The sequence below is a fragment of the Pinus tabuliformis genome, chromosome J (assembly GCF_031772625.1).
Source record: "Pinus tabuliformis cultivar Carrire ecotype Pingquan chromosome J, CPIR1, whole genome shotgun sequence".
Lineage (NCBI taxonomy): Eukaryota > Viridiplantae > Streptophyta > Pinopsida > Pinales > Pinaceae > Pinus > Pinus tabuliformis.
In genome coordinates this window covers 459,617,554-459,619,834 of record NC_142295.1, presented here as the reverse complement: position 1 = coordinate 459,619,834, position 2,281 = coordinate 459,617,554, and the positions used below count along the sequence as shown (strand labels likewise).

At 43.9% G+C, this 2,281-nt stretch overlaps 1 protein-coding gene across 1 annotated transcript; it reads left to right on the top strand.

The window, feature by feature from the left end:
* Positions 1-310: 310 nt before the first annotated feature.
* LOC149227822 (phosphoenolpyruvate carboxylase kinase 1-like) lies at positions 311-1,407 on the top strand. Its single transcript, XM_089375576.1, has 3 exons — positions 311-791; positions 899-1,201; positions 1,358-1,407. Exons 1-3 carry the CDS (start codon positions 317-319, stop codon positions 1,405-1,407), a joined length of 828 nt encoding a protein of 275 aa, XP_089231702.1. The 5' UTR covers positions 311-316.
* The last annotated feature ends 874 nt before the right edge of the window (positions 1,408-2,281 follow it).

The following is a 2,281-nucleotide window of genomic DNA, read 5'->3' as shown; positions in this document are numbered from 1 at the left end:
AAGGTGGCATGGGCCACGAACCGAGGCAGATGGACCTTTTTCTGATCGGGGAAACAAAACATTCCACGCCTTCAAACATGTTTAACAACCTCTCCGATGCAAATGTCAAAGACGAAATGGATATTCTATATTCTAACTTTGCGTCCACGTAATATGTAAAATGCCAAATAAATTTCATTAAACTGACGTGCCTTCCCTACTCTGCCTTATTTTAACAGAAAACCATGTTAGCAAATTTGTCCATCTAAGTTATTTCGAACTCACTCTACCTCTCCTTTAATTCCAGCCGAACTTGAGAGCTTAATTGCAACGAGAAATGACGGATGCCCTCGTTAGAAATTACAAATTGCAAGAGGAAGTGCTCGGCAGAGGCAAATTCGGAGTCATTAGGAGATGTTCCAACAAGCGGAGTGGCCAACATTTCGCCTGCAAGACCATCAGAAAATCAGATCTCCTTCACGATTCCATCGACAGAGATTTCCTTTACAGTGAAATGAAGATCATGCAGTATCTCTCAGGTCACCCCGCAGTGGTTGCACTTCACGAGGCTTATGAGGATGATGACAGAGATCTGTTCGACAGAATCGCTAGCAAGAAGAATACAGTACCGTTCTCCGAAGAGGAGGCCGCCACCGTCCTGCAGAAGCTCATGGAAGCCATCAGTTACTGCCACTCCATGGGAATTGCCCACCGAGATATAAAACCTGACAACATTCTCTTTGTTGATAATTCAAATTCCCTCACTCAAATCAAGCTTACAGACTTTGGGCAGGCCTCCTCTTTCTCTCCAGGTACGCTTATTATTCTTGCCCCCTTCTCTTGTCATACAAATCTATCAAAATTTTTAGGTATGAATCAATGGATCCTATGGTTAAAATTCTGATATTAATGAATGCAGGGCAAGGATTAATGCAAGGAATTGTGGGTACTCCGTATTACGTAGCACCGGAGGTGTTGGAAGGGAAAGATTACGGTGAGAAAGTGGATGTGTGGAGCGCAGGCGTGATCCTGTACATAATGCTGAGTGGAGTTGCCCCTTTTATGGGAGAAACACCGCAGGAGATATTTGAGGCAGTCCTGTGTGGGCGCCTTCGCTTCCCAACAGATCCATGGCTATCAATTTCTCGCTCTGCCAAAGACTTGATACGCCGGATGCTCTCCAGAGACGTCACCAAGAGACTCAGCGCACAGCAAGTCCTAGGTACCTACGTCCCTTAACCCCGACTTCTCTTCTCTCATTGAGCTCCATTCCGTCAATTTCAGAAAAAAATAATATAAATCGTGGAATAAATTGTAAAATCGACCCTTTATGAGAGGTGGAGGAATGCCCTCAAAGTTTGGTGGGCAATGACTGCAGAACATGGTTGGATCTCCTCTCATACGGACGCCGATCCCTCCTCCGATTAACCAAATTATGCCTCATCGACATCGTCATCAAATACAGCAAGCTAATCTCTCCTCCGATTAACCAATCTATATTATGCGTCATCGACATCTTCATCAAATACAGCAATCTATATTATGCGTCATCGACATCGTCCTCGAATACAGCAAAAATCCTGAATATAGATATTTAGACGTCAATATTTCGCCGAAGGCGGTTCTATGTCGACCCCAGGTGGATGAACCCACGATGACCTTTTTTATACGAACGGCGGAGATTTGATATTCTATGAATATGCTTCGTCTGAAGCGTTATCGACGGCTGGGAAAAAGCAGCGCACCCGTTATTTTAATTATTTATTATTTAATTTTGTTATGGCTCTACGCGTTCTCTTCCGTGCGGTGGATTCGAGCAACCGTGTAGAACGTCTGGTCCTCGTGGCGGCGCTTCCACAAACCACAGACTTACAACCATTTTCGTCAGTGGTGCGGCAGTTCGATAAACCAGTGAGAGGCACCCTCATAGGGAAGCGAGCTTTTTCTGTTGGAGCTTTCATTTTTCTGGATCAACTCCTTGCAGAAGAAAATTAACAGAATCGTAGAATGGAGAAGACTTCACTCACAAAGCCGAGCCCGGCCACGAAAGCGTGCGACAGTATTTAATTTCTTTAGATAAATACGTTGATTGAGTTGAATTTAGTTTAGTAATGTTTCACTTGCTGGGCGGTGATTTACAGTCAAACCGGTGGTAGAGTATTAACCAATTTCTGCAATGGCTTTATATAAAATGCCGTCTGTATTTTAACCACTTCTGTGTATTTGGAATAACTAGCATTTGCACCTAGTGTTGCAAAGGAAACGCCGTAAGGCATGTAGTGTGGAGGAATATTGAAATGTG